This window comes from Gymnogyps californianus, chromosome 2, assembly GCF_018139145.2.
Source record: "Gymnogyps californianus isolate 813 chromosome 2, ASM1813914v2, whole genome shotgun sequence".
NCBI classification, from domain to species: Eukaryota; Metazoa; Chordata; class Aves; order Accipitriformes; family Cathartidae; genus Gymnogyps; species Gymnogyps californianus.
In genome coordinates, this window is record NC_059472.1 from 34,812,772 (window position 1) to 34,830,061 (window position 17,290).

A 17,290-nucleotide genomic window follows, 5' to 3' on the forward strand; every position below is an offset into this window, starting at 1 on the left:
CCGTGCGCCGCACGCCTTCCAGGGGCCGGGGGGCGCTCGCTCCGGACCGGAAGTGACCTGTGACCTTGGCGGAAGTGCTTGGGAGGCAGCTGGCCCGAGACCGCGGGGGCCCTGTGAGCGGGGCGGCGGGAGCGGCGCTGACGAGTGAGTGGCGGCGGCGGGGGCGGGGGCGGCGGGGGCTGGCTCCGCTGGGGGCTGGGAGGTCCCGCTGCCGCCGTCCGGAGGGGGCGAGGCGGGCAGAAAATAGGGAAGCGGGAGCCCCCGGGGCCTGTCCCTCGGAGGGGAGCGGGCCTCGCTCTCCGCGCCGCCTCGCCCCGCTCCCAAAGGCGGGAGGGAGGGCTGGACGGGAGCCGGGCCGCGGAGCGGAGAGGCTTGGAGCAGCCGGGGGAGCGTGGGGAGCCGTCGGGGGGTGCGCGGAGGGGTGCCGTGCCAGGTCGGGGTTCCCCCGCCGGGACGGTGGCGAAGGGTGCGTTTCTCTTCTCTGCGTGCGAGGGTGAAGCCGTCTCCTTGAAATCCAGGCGCCGCCGGGAAAGGGGCTTTCCGGAACAGTGTTTTAATTAAATATCGCTCTTAAACTTTTTCCGCCACAAATGACGTCCACCCTCTTCCCACGCCAGGCCCTAGAGAGAGGGGAAAAACTAAGGCCGAAAGAATTTAGGATGCACCCCCGGGGGTTGTTATACCAAGGTGAGAAGTGCTGGTTAAAGTGCTTTAGCTGTGATGGTCGACGAATACAAGCAAAGCAAGGTTGACGGAAAAGGGTGATGCACTTACATGTAGTAAGAAAAATAAGCTTTTGAGTACCATGTGTTTCTCAGAGGGAGATTTTGCTTTAATATAAGGGAACCTGAGCGTTGGTAAGTTATTGATGGCTTCATGTGTATGTATGAAAGGTGATGGTGATGCTAGCAGTTAACTTTGACAGCCAGTTTAATCTTACACCATGTAATACTATGTGCAGGAACTTTATTAAAGATGTTTAATACTGTAGATTGTGAGTTAAGCCTTGCACTGTAGGGAGACTTAGATAGTCATAGGCCATTTGTTTACTTGGGTTTGCTGATGATCACTTGCAAAAGTTCAATTTGGAAGCAAGCCAGAAAAACACAAATAGGTGAGAGACTTTTAGGATAAGAACCACTTTGTGTACTTATTTCTGAATAATCCCTTACATGCTCCAGTTTCCTCTTTTTGCTATACTAAGGACAAAAAGATATTGTTGGGAGAGAAATAATGTTTATTAACCGAAGAGTTACTTAGAAGGGGAATAAGTGTTGATTTGTTTTTCTATAATACATTGGCTACCATCTTTGTACAAGTAGCACACATCTTATACCTTGAGATCAGCCTTTTAATGTGCTCAAGTTATGTCAATAAAATTTTCGCTAACATTTTCCATTAACATTGGGAGCCTTAAGGTAATCTTTAGAAACTTTCAGCACTTTAGCATTTAATTTTATTCTTGTTGTATCAGAGAAAAGTCATTTGAGATATTTTTTTATATATTAGAATGGGTGATGAACAGATTTAGGTATTTTCATGTAGTCGTAATGTGAAGACTTAGTAATGGTACAGTGAGGAGATCCAGTTGATTCTCTGAGGTACCTTCTTCTATCTCCCAACCTCATATTTCTTTTTCTGATACATTTGTGTTCATGCTCCTGTCCCTTATGTTTTGTGTGGGGATAAATGAGTATCTTTCAAAAGTATACTTAGCTTCAGATGTTTTATTGTGTTTTTGCAATTCTCAGTGTATATTACAAGAAACCCCTAAGTTTTGTCATAAAAATACGGGTTTTGTCATAAAAGCATGGGTTTTGTCAGATTAAAATAAAGGAATTTTGCTGTATTTTGACAAGTTCTCTTGCACCTAGAAAGGTTCAGAATTTAATTATCTTCATAATGGAGTAGTTTGCATAACAGTAGTTTTTGATGAATGCTTATAATGAGAGGGCAGAAATCCATGCCCTATAAAATTTTGCAATATGCTAGCAGCTTTTTTCCCCCTAATGGCAAGAGGTCTACAGTACAGGGCTTTTATTGTATGTCAGGAAGAAAACAGTAACACCCCCCTGCCTTTTTTTTTTTTTTTCTCCTTAAAACTTTCTTGGGGATTACTGAAAAGGAAAGTTTCCTTGGATAGAAAAAGAACATCTTATGTGAGATCTTTGATGCTCCATACACAGTATCCTACCTCATCTCCTTTTATCTTAACTAGTGTTCACCTGTAGTATACCTTCCTGTCACACTTCAGTGTGCCCCCAAATGTTTGAATTTTAGTGCCCGTAAGTATGGAATAGTGAATCAGCTGATTTGGTAATCACACCGTACCAGTTTTCCCTCATGTTTTTCTAAATATGCTTCAGTCCTTATTTACATTAATATTTTTTGATGCATACTGAAAATGAATACTAAACTGAAGAGTGGTGTTTTTAAACAAGTTAGTGTATAGGAGCAAGAATAGGACTAGAATTCAGGACTGAACAGTAGGAGGCTACTGTTTTAACACACAACAGACTTCGTTTACTGATGAACTCTTACTAATATGCAAATGACACCCAGAAAATGTCACATTTGGCTTCTAAACTAACCTAGGAATTGTGAAGGCATTTGTGTTATTTGCCCCACATTTTCCAAAAATTGATAGTGTGGAATACAGAAATGTCACCAGCTGAAGCATACAAAAGCCGTGTGTGCGTTGTGCAGCTAATGAGTTGGAAGCTATTTGAGTTTCCTTAGACCAGAATCTGAGTTTTTAAGGAGTTTTCTGTGGGATCAAAGAATCTGAGTGCTTGAGATGTTTGCATAGATTTAATTTTCTTGTGCTAACCAGAATAAAGCAATGGGCTTCTGGAATCTGTACAGTAGTTGCATGTGTTCAATTAAATTAGTGTATGTCCTTCAAGTCTATTCCGGTCTCATTGACATACAGCGTATACAAGGAAATGATATTCTAGAAATTCTGGGAAGCTTGGGAGATGAGCACGCAGCTTTTGGAGTGAGGTGGGAGGGTCATGGACATGCTTTGGGTTTTTTTCTTGCATTTGATGCTCAGGAGAAGCAGGAAAGAGATCAAACTAAACTCACTATACCATAGTATTTCTTCTTAGAGTTGTAGGGAGGAGAATAAGATGTTTAAGTATGTAACAAGAACACTTGCCTTGTGTGGGTTAATTACTATGGTCTTATGATACTTTGCTATATTCTACCTTGTAGGTGTAAATATTCTAGCAACTTGTGAAAATTTTCAGTTCTCTAATATCTAACGAGAATTTTATGTTTTCTACAGCAAGAGCTTCCTTTTTAGACTGGTTGAAAAGTTTCTCTGCCAAATACGCTGGGTTCAGTTGTATTGTATTCTCCCTCATCAATTAAAAAGTGGCATATTCTTTTTATGTAATCTTTCTCTTAATGAATGCAGTTTTTACTCATCCTTTTTTTTTTCAGGAGGCAAGGCAGGAGAACAATAATACCAAATGTATATATATATATGTGCTTTTTTGAGATTAAAGGCAGGGAGCTCAGCTACCTAATTGGTAATGACACATAAGCTTCTTGAAGGGGAAATGGAATCGTGAATGTACTTCCCACAGAAATTAGTGGTTCTTTGCAGGAGTCTGAAATAGTCAGGTCAGAAATATATAATAAAAAAGGCAAATGTTTGAGTGTTCGGAAAACTTGGATTGTTCTCTTCCCTACTGCTGCATTGGTGTAGTCTTGGTGAAGTCAGACAGGGGCAGCTATAAAATGTGGAAAAGTAATTAAAATATATAGGTAGTTACTAGGCATCTTCAGAAATCTCACTGAGTCTCTTTCTTCATGTTGTCTTGGCAAATATTGTCATTTATATTGTTTTCATTATACAGAAGGAAAATATAGTGACATGTTTTGCAATAAATACTGTATTGGAAAACACACTGTAAGAAAATAATTTCTGGTAAGAGAACATACCAGGTCACTTTACTTCCCTGTTTCTAACTTATTATTTAATACTTAAGGGCGTGCAATTGTCAATTAAAAAAAAATTTTTGTGCAGAAAATTTCCCTCCACACTCCTTTTACTATACGCACAAGCGATAACTTGTGTGTGACAGGGATTTCTACCTCCTTCATCTGTCTAATTTCTTTTCTGTGTGCATTTTTTTTTCTGGTTTTGCGGGATGTTAAATAACAAATCAAGATTTCTGTCAAAAATAAATAAATCAAATACTACATGTTTTCTGTGCCAATTAGTGTATTTCTTCTGCTGTTCCCACTTATTTTCCTGTAAATTTATGAACCGATAAGGTAGTTGACTGAAAAAATAGGCTGTGGCTTGCGCAAGATCATATTAATACTGTCTCAGATAACTTGAGTGTAGTTGTTGGGAAGAGGATGCTTTTCACAAAATAATAATTTTGAACTGCAGTATGTTCTAATCTTCATAAAGTATCATGACACACTGAACACTTCTTGATCCAGACGAGGAACCAATAGATGCTAACAGGTTATTGTTGCTTTTTTATGTTTTTCAGGTTTCCCGGGTTTCTTGTTTTTCTTTCCTTCTCTTTTGTTGCATTGACTCTATGATTTTTCTGTGCTCTCTGCTGTCCATATTTTGTCAGGAGCAAATCTATACTCCTAATAGTATTCATGATTATCTTTTTAGATTTTTTTTTTTTTTGAAATGACACATTGTTATATCAGAATAGAAACTGAGTGAAACCGCACTGTCCCTTGCTTCCATGTCAAATGCATCATATAATGGAATGTATGATGTCTTTTTCGTAAAAGCAGGTAGGCTTTCTGCATCTTTTACTTTTGGCAATAGAATGTTAGTTTTGTTCTATATTCGGAACCAAACGTGGATTCTGGAGTAACAGTATAAATTTTATTCTTTTTTTAGTTTATGTTCATTGTTGGACTTAAACTGAGGAATAATGTTGGCATACTTCTTCCTCTTTGATGTTTATCCTTTTAATAAATTGTTATATTTATCTTCATTCCAGTTTTATTTTGGTAAGCTGAGTAAGCAAGACTAATTTTTCTTTTATACAACAGGCTTTTTGGTCCTATCAGTAGCTCCTTTCTGTAGTTCTTGTAATTAGAACTCCTTTTTCTTGAGAACAAGAATTCAGAATTGTGTGTGGTATTCCAGACAATTTGTTGCTCATGTGCAACAATGTTCATATTTCCCTATCTCTATTGCAAAGAAATCCTTGATGTGCATTTGCTTCTCCACCCCGCCTTTTTTTTTGCCCCTACAGAGCTGCATCAGTTTATAGTTGACCACAGAATGACTATACTCCCAAATAACAAGCCCTGACTACATGAAAGAAGCTTGTATCAGTCCGTACGTGCAGGAATCTTGTATTTCATATGATTTCATTTCATGTGGCTTCTAGTATGCCATTTTTCAAGACCGGTCACTTGTTTGTGTGATACTCTGTTCCCCTTTTGTTTCAGTGCTTTCCACTTCTGTCTCATCTAAATCTACCTATTCTTTTCTGGCAGCATTGTTAAAAAAAAAAAGTTCGATATAATTTTTGAAGGCGCTAGTAGTTCTTTTCTAGTCCAATTGTTCCATGTTTGCAACATCATACTGTATTCTTGTAGAAAGTTTCTTTCTCATTTTAAGATTACCCTATTATCACATTTATTTAACCTCAGATGATTTACTGAGTCAAGATTGCATCTTGTTTGAGTTTCCTTTTTTCAAGGAAATGACTGATTCATTTTTTAGGCATTGGGTTAGTCCAGCATGTCCTAAATCTGCTAACGCATACTGCTTTTTTATCCTGTTGTCCTTTTTAATACAATTGAATTCAGACCACGAGCCTGATAACTTTTTTTCTTTAAGTGTTAACTACTGTATTTTTTTTTCTCTCTAATATGATAGCACACTTCATTTTATTAAAATGCTTATTGCAATTTTTTGGGACAGGTTTAATGTTTTGGTGTAGACATTTTTTCAGTTCCCCAGCTTCAATCTATTAGCCTCCTCAAGTTATGCTTTTACCTTGCAAGGTGTTAATATATTTGCATTCCCACTAACTAGCCTGTCTTTATTCCTGTATTTAGTGGCATTATTTGTATTGGAAACCAAGGCACATTTTATTGTCACCAGTACCTCCACAAAATGGTATCACTTCTTCTGTGTTTTTTTTTTTTTTATTATTATTATTTATAAATCATAAGCAGTTTCACTACTGTTTTGGAATGTAGGGAAGGGTTTTGTGGCTAGAGAAGGAGGTAGCACAAGTGATCCTCTTCTGCAAAGCAGAAGTAATAATGTAAGTTATCCCTTCAGTTCCTGAGCAACAGATACTCTCCAGTAAGATGCTTGATTTCCATTTACAAAAACCATTGAAATAGGGTGAAAGTTCCCATCAGTTTTGTGCCACAACTGTTCCAGCACCCAAATGTAATTTCCTTGGATGAGTTCCTGGAATTATTGAAAATGGCGAAGGCATTTAACACTTGATATTAAGGTATCTCTGACAGCATACACAAATTAACTCTCAAAGGGCGTTCTTGAATGTGCCTTATATTCAGGAACTTTTCACATGCAAGAGTACAGGTGAAGATGTTCCTTATACCAGTGGAGAAGGAAAATATTTTCTAAGATATTTCTGTAAAGTCAGGGTAATTTTCAAAGACAACAACAATGTAAGTGGGGGATGCTTTTTGCTCAGTTCTCCACAGACAACTGAAAACTACTGGTTGTGCACGTGTGGTTTGATTAGTGCCTTCTTGTGAAAGCTTGAGGAAACATTCAGACTATTTCATATTTGTAGTTATGAAAAAAGGGAAATGCAACAAATCAGCACCAAAGTGCTGTTGAGAAGTGAAGCTATCAGCAATAGCAAAGAGCTGCATCTTCTGAAGAGATGCAGAGGTCTCTGTAAAACTTCCTCCAAATCTTGCAGCTCCCTCCTCAACTTGCTTACATTTTTTGCTAAGCTTTTACCAGAAACATAGGAGGGAGGGGACGGGGGGAGTGGTCTCTCTCCTGTTTTTTCATACCTCCCGCTCTGAGGTCCTTCTCTAGTGAGTAATTGTGGTTCGTGCCTCTGCTGTTGCTCATTGCTTTTCGAAGCAACAGCATGGATTGTCAGAATTCTTAATGGTCTCTTTGCTGCCTCCAACCCTGGATAACAGCTGGGAAGCCACCCAGAATCATTGGTGCTGTTTTCCTGAACCTGGGGGCACACAACAGTAGTTCATTGATTTGTACTGGGTTAATGTTTGGAGAGTAGCTGTTAACGTGAAAGGAATTTTAGGACAGCAGGTGGGTGGGTAGAATTTCTCTTCCGAAGTTTTCTTTTCCACAGCAGAGATGCAGTTCAGTGTAAAGAAATATACGTTGTATCTGAACATACCAGATTTGTTTTGCAAATAAGTGCTTCCATTTCTCTAACTCTTTGGATTCATTTACATGGCGAAATATGTATGCAGCAAGCTGGATGTCAATTTATAAGCTATGGAAGCTCCTGGTTAACTTACCATGTGAACACCTATGTTAAAAGTCTGAAGTAGATTATCTAGGTGACATTGGTGGCTGTATCAGGAACTGTCAATCTTCTGGGAAGGACAGGTTGGAGGCCAGGTATTTAGTGCACACTGATTAGACTGATCCCTGAGCCTTCTCTTCTCCAGCCTAAACAACGCCAGTTCTCTCAGCCTCTCCTCATATGACAGGTGCTCCAATCCCTTGGTCATCTTTGTGGCCCTTTGCAGGACTCAATTCAGTCTGGCATGTACTGGGGAGCACAGAGCTGGACCCAGCACTCCAGATGTGTCCCACTAGTGCTGAGTGGAGGGGCAGGATCACCTGCCTCAACCTGCTGGCAACACTCCTCCTAATACAGCCCAGGGTGCTGTTGGCCGCCTTTGCTGCAACGGCACATTGCTGGCTCATGTTGAGCTTGGTGTCCACCAGCACCTCCAGGTCTCTTTCTGCAAAGCTGCTTTCCAGCTGGTTGGCCTCCAGCTGATACTGGTGCCTGGGGTAATTCTTCCCAAGGTGCAGGGGTTTGCATTTCCCTTTGATGAACTTCATAGGTTTCCTGTTGGCCCCTTTCTCCAGCTTGTCAAGGTCCCTCTGAATGGCAGGACAACCGCTCCTCTAGTCACAGGATAGTGAACTGTTCTCTGACTTCCACCCCCCACCCCCCACCCCCCCGCCATAGACAAGCCCTTCAGCTTCTTAAGTGCCTTTTGCAGTGTGGCAAAACTTGCTTTCTTTACCTCCCCAATACCATTGCATGGATGGTGTCCGTAGCGATAAAAGTTATAAGGCTCTTGAAATAACTCTGGCTTTATAGTCAAGGGTCTTTAAAAAGCTTAGGGGAACAACTTCTTTACAAAGTAAGCTAAAACTTAGAGATTCTTGAATGTGGTAGGGATCTCTAGACAGCAAAGATACGTTTCAAAATGTAATGCTCATCAACATTGCATGCTGTGTATCATCATATTCTTTTCTGAAGAGTGTTTATGATAACATAAAGGCTAATAACTAAAGCTGACTTAAGAAATTGTACTACTGACTGAAAATATTGCCACTTCTGTTTTTTCAGACGCTCCTATTGCAAAAGCTGCTGTTGAAAAGAAACAATTTTTTTTTTATAAGAAGAGAATGGGTAAGTTCATCATCTTAGAGGGGTTTTTTTGTTTCCTATGATGTGAAGCACTTTCTCTCTTACATCGGTAGAGGAGATGGATTGTAAGACTTTAGATGTTGATATTGTCACTGTTTTTCTTGTAGCCTCAAAAGTTAATGGAATTTCCTACAAATGTGTTTTAGGAGGATTTTCTCAAGTGACTGTTTATTCGTCGAAAGACTTGTTCAAAGTGCATCTATCTAACAATAAATTTCACTTGCTTAATATGCATAGTGCTGAAAATGTACATGCTAAAATAGGATGCCTTTAGGCTTTTATAGTACTAAACTTTTAGATAGTGGACAAGAAAATTTGACTATATACTGTTTTAAATATTTTTTTTGTTTCTTTGTTAACTAAGGTCACTAAGGTCAAGTAACTAAGGTTAACTAAGGTCAGCCTGTTCAATTCTGGCTAAGAGATCATAATAAAGACTGATTTCTGATAAATTACATTGTGTGTGTATGTGATCTGTCTAAATGTCTGAAACTGTCCTATCTGCCTCTACAAATGACTGGTTAATGAAGCATGATTGGACAGATTCTGGTTTTATCTGTACTTTTTCTGAACGTATTTTAGCATGTTTGGCACCAGCAGTACTTTATTAAAACTGGCAATAACTACATGGTAATTCAATTTTAACTTCAGATTCAGAAAGCAACTTAATTGATTGGGGGAATGTTATATTTGCTATACCACTAGATACAATGGAAGGTAGTTACTCTAATATAATTAATATAATTTCTATTCTTTGTTTTGTCAGGAGGAGAAACAACACTAACAATCAAATGTCAAGTTTGTAGTCTATGTCTGTCTTATCTTTCGTACTTCTGCATACGATCATGAAATACTGGCAGTATATTACTTTTCTAGAAGTGTACAGATCTCTTCTGTTATACTTTTGCAAGCTGGAAGAACTTCCAGGACTTTCATTTTTAACTTTCTGTCAAAATTAATACTGTTCTGAAAATCAAATTTTAAGTGCAGGGTCAAATTCAAGTATTCTTAAATGGAATTCTAGCAATACTTGCTATATTAGTCCCTTAGAAAATACAGTATTTGAAAGAAGGCGTTAATTTTCCAGTTTGAATTTGATAGGAATTGTATATTTAGTGGGGCGGGGGGTTTTTTTTACACTCATTTTTTCAAAAGTATTTTAACATTACTGCAGTCTTTATTACTTAAGAGTTTACAGGAACATATAAAGACCAACTACAGAGACAGTCTCCTTAGTGCAATGGTGTCCTATAGTGCTGAGCACTATGCAGGCACAAAGTAGTCAGTGGTTCCTACCCCAGAGAGCGTGCCGTCTAAATATACGAGACAGGTGCAAGATGGAGAAACTGTTAAGACTGCACAGAATGAACAGTGCAGTGGTGGCAACAGTAATGTTTTTTCAACTTTTAACAATAGTGCTGTTAGGAGAGAATAAATGAAGGAGCAAAAAGGGAAGGGGGCTAAGGGCTTCTACAGAAACAAAGTAGAGAGCAGGTATAGAGTGAGACAGAAGGGAGAAGGGAAACAGAAAAAGCACAGTCAAAACTGCTGTGGGGAGAATTTCCAAATTTCTTTCATTTTAGTGCTTTTGCACTTTCCCCTGTTTTCCACCAAAGGTCACAACACGGGTGTGCGCTAACACTGTATGGTTCTGGGTCTGGCTGGGCAGTGGGGGAGGATGAATCTTATTTCATGTCATTTCTTCAGTACAGGAATACTGACTGCTTTTATTCTTACCTGTGCTTCAGAAAGCACTTTTTTCCTTGCAGTCTGTATTTTTAAATATTAGATAGGTAACTTTTAGTAAGTACCAGTATGATAAACATGGTAATAGCTTTATGGAGGGAAGCAGTAGCATGTTCAATTCACTTGAGAATGTCTAAAGGAAAATTTCATCCCTATGTAGATTTTAGAAATCATGTCAGAATTTGGTGATGGAGAAATGAGAGATGTTAATCAAAAAATTCCTACTTTTGCAAAAATTCTTACTTTAAAAGAGATTGCTGAGTGCTTCAGAGAAGTCATCTTCACATATGCAAAATGTTTCTGTCTTATTTCTGGTTGTATTGGGTTCTTCGGTCTGCAAACATAGTCATAGAAAAGACTGCAGCTTGCATTCTTAGTGATGTGAATCAGTCATTGTGTTCTGAAACTGTTAATCTGTTTTCCATTATAGATGGAGAAGAGAAAACATACGGTGGGTGTGAGGGCCCAGATGCTATGTATGTGAAGTTAATATCCTCTGATGGCCATGAGTTCATTGTAAAAAGAGAGCATGCGTTAACATCAGGAACAATAAAAGCTATGTTGAGTGGACCAGGTAGGTACAAAAGATTTAGTACCTTCACGTGCTTTGTTTTCACTTTTGGACAGTTTGAATTTATATCACGCAGAGAGTGAAAGTTGGAATAAATGATAACTTTTCCAGATCCTGCCTAGTTCCTGTTTCCAGTGGAACAGTCCACCTCTGTGGGGTATTGTGCTACCAGACATATGATTGGACTCTGTCTGCTTTTGGACAGTTAGCGATCTTAGTGTCATTACTATTCGTTTCCCATGGTATGAGAACTTGAGGGTGTTACATGAAATGTGTAGCTGTCAAATTCAAAACAAACAAGAGTTGGTAGTTCTTCATTGCCACCTCCGTGGTGGAACTTTCAGTATTCTGTACTGGGTCTGGCTGGTATGGAGTTAATTTTCTTCATAGCAGATCATATGGTTCTGTGTTTTAGATTTGTGACCGAAACAATGCTGATAACACACCAGTGTTTTAGCTATTGCTGAACAGTGTTTGCACAGTGTCCAGGCCTTCTCTGTTTCTCACTCTTCCCCCCACCCAGTGAATAGACAGGGTTGTGTGCAAGAGGTTGGGAGGGAACACAACCAGGCAGATGACCCAAACTAACCAAAGAGATATTGCATGCCATATAATGTCATGCTCAGAAGTAAAAAGGGAGAGGAGGGGGTTAGGGAGGTTAGCCATCTTTTGCTTGGGAACTGGCTGGGCATCAGTCTACCCATGGGAGGTGGTGAGTGATTACCTTTGCATCAGTTGTTTTGTTTCCTTTCTCTTCTTCCACTTGTCTTCCACTTATTAAACAATTTTTTTATCTCAACCCACGAGTTTTCTTGCTTTTACTCTTCCTTTCCTCTTCCCTTGTCCACTGCAGGGGGAAGCGAGCAAGTGGCTGTGTGGTGCTTAGCCACCTACTGGGGTTTAGGCCACAACGTGTTCACAAGATCCTATGGCAAGGAGTTCCTGAGCTTAATGACAAAAGTTAGCTTAAGTTTGAGAGGAGAGTAGATAAACTTACAGAAGGGAAGGACCTCATGTGTTACTGAATATATGAGACTACCTCTGGTTTAAGAAGTGTGTGAACTAATTCTTGAAGACCGAAAGGGTGGAGAAGAGAACAGGGAGAAGTTAACGTGTGCTTTCCCTCTTTTGTACCCTCATCCTGTATGTTTACCTTTGGCCACTTGAGTACTTTAGCAGTAGGCTACGTGAAGCTCTGGTCTGAATATGGTCATTCTTATATTCACTTTTAGATTCTGGCGAGGGGGATTACTGGAGAGATCTATTTACTTAATATATTTTTAAATGATTTAGTAATAGTTGGGCAAACTGAGCAATTAAAATTCTCAGCGTAATGTTCTGCTAAATGTCATTGTAATGGTTGCATTTGAAAATATGTAGCAGGTCTGTTGTGTCTGATCCACTCCATGTCAGCCTCCCAGACATGTAAGAGGAAGAGTAGTTACAAGACCTGCTCTGAATTTGTTCCACAAACAATGTGAAGGAATAAAAGGCAAAGTAGCCTGCTTAGAGGGCTAGAAAACTGACTCTGTAAAGGAGTCGGCATTCAAGAATATTTTGTCTAAGAACTAGCAAGATAAGTGGGTTCACAAGGAAAAGTACTCTTGCTGTCTAGTTCAGTAGGTCGTAATTTCACTGATGTGGAAGTATTCTTTATTTCAGTACTGTGACATTGCCAATATGCTAACATTTCTTCTGTTGCTTCCTACTGTTCCTGTACTAGAATTCAAGCCAGATTGGCTTCAGTGCATGCAGATATTTCTACACAAATGTGTGTAGACATTAGTAAATAGCTCTGCTTTGTAGTTAGAAGGGGATTCCTATAGAAATAGTGGGAACCAAACATTGCTAGGTCTCCCATATATATGGAGTCCATGTTAGTGTTTTTTGTATTGTCTTTCAGCGTAATGAGTTGAAAGTCCAGAGAGATGAGGAAAAGAGGGACAAAGATAACAGTAGAAAGGCTGTGGGACTAACCACAGGATGACTTCATATCATCCAAGTTTCATGCTTACGGGCACTATAGAAAGCTAATTTCAAATGTATTTGTGTTTTGAGATCTGAGCTTTGGATAAATTTTTCAATATCTAATGGGGTAAACTCACACTGTATGTAACCTTTCCTCCAGTACACTTAGGGTTTCCCTGTCCCTCCTGTCTGCCTGTTTTCACAGCTTATCAAGTTAATGCATCTTTGAGGTTTCAACCCTCTGTCAAATCTGCCTGAAACTGACTGAGAAATTCAAAGCTAGTAGGATCACAGAAGGGACTACAGATAAGTGTGCATATGCACAGAACATCTATAAACGGGGTTTTTTTCTTGGATAAGACAGCTAGAAATTTGGATTGATACCTCTTTTTTTTTTTTTTAAACGTTGTTACTGTGACCTTTAGAGGTAAGCACACTACAGTTTTAGAGTACCTATCAAGCAAGCATCAGAATTAAACCTAAATTTCTGATGTAGTTGTTCAGAATATTGTTAATAGGCTGCCGCCAAAATAAACATTTTGTTTTGTGCAGGGGGATCTTAATATTCTTGAGGGTTGAGAATGTGGCACATCCTGCTTTACACTGAAGAATCTAATACACAGGAACATTGGACTTATGCAAGTCTATTTAGAATGTGTTATATTAGTATGGTAAAGCGTTTCATTTTGCAGTGAATTGAGATTCTGACTTTTGGCTGGTGTTTTGTTTTTGGTTTTGTTTTTTTTTTTTCCTACAGGACAGTTTGCAGAAAATGAAACAAATGAGGTGAATTTTAGAGAGATCCCATCCCATGTCCTATCCAAAGTATGCATGTATTTCACCTACAAGGTCCGCTATACTAACAGCTCTACGGAGATTCCTGAATTCCCAATTGCACCTGAAATTGCACTGGAACTTCTGATGGCTGCAAACTTCTTAGATTGTTAAATAAAATAAATTATAATAAAAAATGTAAAACTTTTTTCAGTATTTAATACATGTAGTTCAGTTAGTAACTTTTTTCAGATAGCATGTTGCGTGTGTGCTGTTGAGAACTGTAAAGTTCACTGCAGAGGCAATTGCCTTCAGTCCTTTTGCATATAGCAATCATTCAGTTGAAGTTTGTTTTGCTGCTTACACAAATAAGGACCTTTTCACAAACTGAGACAAATAAACAAATATGCCAATTAGTAGATGGCTATGCCTTATCCTTTAGGTGTGGTAGAACTTTCTTTTAATACAACGACCATAGAAAATACTGGAGTTTAGTCTAATGCTCTCTAAAAGGTAATTATAGTTAAATACAAGTAGCTGTTTAGGGTTTCTAACTTTCTCTTATTGTTAAAGTTTCTAAACATCTGAACTTAATCTCCTTTGTAAGATAGCTGTCCTTTAGCATATACTAACTAGATTAGAAGTGCCCTCCCTAAGGTTTGTATACTGACAGCAATATTCCATTTAGATTGAAAGTGGAGTATGTAGGAGAATGCTTAAGGCTTTTAATTTAAATCATAGTATAGACATGTGTAAAGGTGTACTTGATACATTCTTCTTTTATAACCTAAATTTTCCCCGTTAGTAATTACAAATATTCAAGTCACTTGTCTGTACAGTAAGACTGTGATCCCATTGACAGTGGCTTTTAAGGGGAAAAATAACTGTTACAATCTGTGTATATTATCTTCTGTATAACATATAAGGTTATTCTTAATGTACTGTCACTTGACCTGATACGGATTTTATATGGTTTCAGTTATGGTTTATTTCCATTGTTGTGATTGGTTATGTAAAGTCTGTATTTAATCTTTAGAGTAGTAATCACTTAAATTTTGTAACATAGCAACTGAAAAGATAGCAGTTATCCTGTCTTTTACCTCTTCCTCAACGTCTCCCTTGTATCCACAGAAAAAGACCCTGAAATGCGGAGGTCTTTTATATTTGAAGGAAAGGGCATTAAGCAGATGTTTAAGGAGCTGTTTTATAAATTTCATAGGTATTTCCAATGTTTTTACAAATATTTTAGGGGAAAAGGATTGGCAAGCCACTGACATAATACTAGAGTGGAACACATCATCTCTTGGTAGTTCCTGCTGGTAGTTGCCTATACTATCAGTTCTTTATTCAAAACAAGTTTCCATAAAGAAAAAAAAGAAAATTAAACTTGAGACAAGAAGGTGCTTTTTGTTCAGCTGCAGCCTGAAGAACCCTTTTGCCAAAATCATCTGTAAATGAGAGTAAATCTAATGCATCATAAAAAATGATGCAAGAACAATGTAGTTAGCATTTCCATCAGCTGCCACTGCTTCAGCTTTGTTTTGATCAAGAAGTGGTTGTGGTCTTTCATGGAAAAAGCCGACCGACAGATGGTGGGACCTCTTTACTGATGTATTAACTCATGGTGAATTTAGAGGGCTGAAACTCTCCTCTAAACCTGTTTGCCAATGTAAATACAACATTGAAGAGATTTTCCTGGACAAAAACTAGTAACTCACATAGACTATGCAGTCTGCCCATGGAGGAGTTCAGTTCTGACAAATGAAATTTTACTCTGGGCTTGAACAATGCTTGATAGACAAGCTGACATTTGTCAATGTGTTGATAGATTAGCTGACATTTATTCACATCACATACTTTGGCACAATTTAATGTGTTTAATGTGGGGATGTTTATGACTAGATCGGGTTTGCACGATAAAGCTGAAGTGCATTGCAAGGCAATTGTCTGAAATCCTATGTTTAAGCACTCTGGTCAGTGCTGTTAGTAACTCATTTTCAAGAGCACTAAAAAGATAAAAACAAACCAGAGATACCCTGTTATGCTGCTTTTGTTAGAGCCACTAGGAATACCCTAAAAGGTCAAGGAATACCAACATGGATATTTTAGTCCCAACTACATTTCAGTCTGAGCGAGTCTTAAATTCTTTGGCCATTTTTAATAGTCTTGAGGTTAATGACTTGAAGTTAAAAATTATTTAGTTTAAAATTGAAGTAAAAAGGATGTAATTTTTCTTTTTTTACAAGGTGTTTTTTCCTTCCCCCTCCCCCCCTTTTTAAGCATTTCAAAACAATCTCCTCTTAAAATACGTTGCATTTTATGATTCCGTACTTCAGCAGTAAGGTAAAATAGCTGGTTTAGTTCTGAATAATAATTTCATTGTTTTTCCTTCAGCTTAATTTATCATACAGTAGCTTTGAACACTCAGGAAATGCAGTAGTGTCCTAGAGCGCACTATTTGCAAAACCACCGCCTGTTAAAACTAACCTGCAGATTTCTAAGGGGGAGGGGGGCAGAGGGAATTAGTGCAATTTCCGTGATAGTGACATGGGTATGCTATTATCAGACAATTGGAAACTTACCACGCTTAACCCCTGAGTTCTAAATAAATTTCAAAATTGAAAATTTTTAAACCTGTGTTTCTGTTGATTTATGACTTCTCAGAGCAAGTATTCATACGCAGAATCATAATTTGCACGGCTATGTGGTGAGCAAATTGCTAATATAAGTAGTATTTGGGTAATAGGTTGTGAAACTGCATGTATAAAATTAAAGGGTTTTTTTCATAGTTCTGAAGAGTTTCATAGATTTAAAGTGTTTAGATATCTTTGTGCTCCTCTCAATTACAAGTATGCACAATTCTCAGAAACAATCAAGTACTAAAAAAGGATGGTATTCCTGAACAGCCTTGAAGAGGATGTTTGAAGACTTCAGGTGTCCCATAATACTCCTTTTTACTTAGTAAGCTAGTCCTGTATCTGATGGTTCAAATTTTAAACTGAAGCTCTGATTTAGCCATAAAAACTTCCAGTTCTTTACTAACGGTAAGCAATGAGAAAAGTCCTGCTGGGTTATGGTATTTCATCATTTGAGTATGTATAAGCTGCTGAAGAAGTCTCTGATGGTCTCCAACATGAAATAGTCTGTGCATCTGGAACAATCAGAACTCCGTTCCACAAGACATGAAATTCCTTTTTGGTTTTGAGGTTGAAGAAAGGAGGATTCACCATCAAGATTCACCATGCCATTATATTCAACAGCTGCGTTGAACACGATGTCTAAAAGGCCTTTCTTAATTAACGGTACTAAGTGTGGAAAATTGGTTGCTTCTGTCTGCGTTTTATCGCTGTATATCGTATTTCACAGGCTTAAGTTGCAGCAGTGGCTATTTGGTTTTTTTCACCCTTTCTTGTTTTTACTTTTCCCATTGAAAGGGGTTTCCCAACACCTGCCTAAATCTGTTGGTTTATGTGATAGATCAAGTGGACAAGAAAATTAGTGGGGCAGGAAAGTTTTATTTATTTTGTTAAGTCTCAAATGTTGCAGTATAATTTAAGGGAGTAACAGCTACTGCAGAGTCAACAAAAGCACA

The 17,290-nt window shown here is 38.5% G+C and overlaps 1 protein-coding gene across 2 annotated transcripts; it reads left to right on the forward strand.

Moving 5' to 3' along the window:
• Positions 1-97: 97 nt before the first annotated feature.
• Positions 98-14,655, forward strand: ELOC (elongin C). 2 transcript variants are annotated; one of them, XM_050891566.1, is made up of 4 exons: positions 98-144; positions 8,559-8,621; positions 10,816-10,959; positions 13,682-14,655. In XM_050891566.1, the coding sequence occupies exons 2-4, from the start codon at positions 8,618-8,620 to the stop codon at positions 13,870-13,872; spliced, it is 339 nt and encodes a 112-aa protein (XP_050747523.1). In that variant the 5' UTR covers positions 98-144; positions 8,559-8,617; the 3' UTR covers positions 13,873-14,655. The 2 variants fall into 2 exon arrangements, with proteins under 2 accessions (XP_050747523.1, XP_050747522.1); XM_050891565.1 differs by lacking the exon at positions 98-144 and adding an exon at positions 669-687.
• The last annotated feature ends 2,635 nt before the right edge of the window (positions 14,656-17,290 follow it).

What these genes read in the sequence shown, in the direction of transcription:
- ELOC (XM_050891566.1), top strand. An exon ending in AGCTATGTTGAGTGGACCAG is followed by an intron (nt 10,960 to 13,681) that starts GTAGGTACAAAA and finishes TTTTTCCTACAG; the next exon opens with GACAGTTTGCAGAAAATGAA.